This window comes from Octopus bimaculoides, chromosome 23, assembly GCF_001194135.2.
Source record: "Octopus bimaculoides isolate UCB-OBI-ISO-001 chromosome 23, ASM119413v2, whole genome shotgun sequence".
In the NCBI taxonomy this organism is placed as follows: Eukaryota; Metazoa; Mollusca; class Cephalopoda; order Octopoda; family Octopodidae; genus Octopus; species Octopus bimaculoides.
This window is the reverse complement of record NC_069003.1, coordinates 25,689,112-25,689,950: the sequence shown is the minus strand read 5'-3', so window position 1 is coordinate 25,689,950 and position 839 is coordinate 25,689,112. Positions and strand designations below refer to the sequence as shown.

The 839-nt window shown below is 32.8% G+C and overlaps 1 protein-coding gene across 1 annotated transcript in view; it reads right to left on the bottom strand.

The window, feature by feature from the left end:
* The window catches only part of LOC106877261 (repetitive organellar protein), a 58,282-nt gene extending 57,799 nt beyond the window's left edge, over positions 1 to 483 (bottom strand). The window contains exon 1 of the mRNA XM_052975948.1: positions 431 to 483. Within this exon, the coding sequence (XP_052831908.1) occupies positions 431 to 483 (53 nt within the window). The remainder of the gene's footprint in view (positions 1 to 430) is intronic.
* Positions 484 to 839: the final 356 nt, after the last annotated feature.

Below are 839 nucleotides of genomic sequence, written 5' to 3'. Positions count from 1 at the left end.
AGTTCAAAAGATAGTGCTCATGGGAACTGCCCATATCCTACGTAAAATACTGTCTATGTGATCTCAAATTTTAAAACAAACACATAATTTTCTTATGGTTTCTTAAATATTCTCTAGAACAACACTATGTACAAATCCAAATATATGGTACCCTAGGCATAACACCTACATGAACTTCTAGCTTGTTGACTCTTGAGGTCTCTGGGTTAGACTTGGATCCAACTTGTACAAATGCAAAGCAAAAGTCAAACATAAAATAATAATAATAATAATGGTTTCAAATCTTGCCACAAGGGCAGCAATTTTGGAGGATGGAATGAGTCGATTACATCGACCCCAGTGTTCAACTGGTACTTATTTTATCGACCTCGAAAGGATGAGAGGCAACGTCGACCGCTGCGGTATTTGAACTCAAAACTTTTTTACTTACGTAAAGTTGATTGCGAAACCGGTACACAATTCTTTATTTTGTATATTTTTCATTTTGTCTTGCCCGCCAATGCTCTGGTGTTTGCTGAATTTTTTACTGGAGAGCATTATTTTTCTTTGTGGTTGGGTCGTTGATGAACTCTTTCTAGCATATTGGATCTCCACGTAGTGGTCATCCCTTCTTATACGCATGTAATACAATTTTTCTGAATTATCAGATTTTTTAATATGCTAGACCACTGGTTTTAAATTGAAATTAATATTCAATTTATCACCCTCAGTATATATATATATATATATATATATATTTATATATATATATATATTTATATATATACCATTTATCATCATAAATATACAGGGATTAGCATTGAGTTGCTTCTCCAACATACTGAAAATTTAGAAATAGC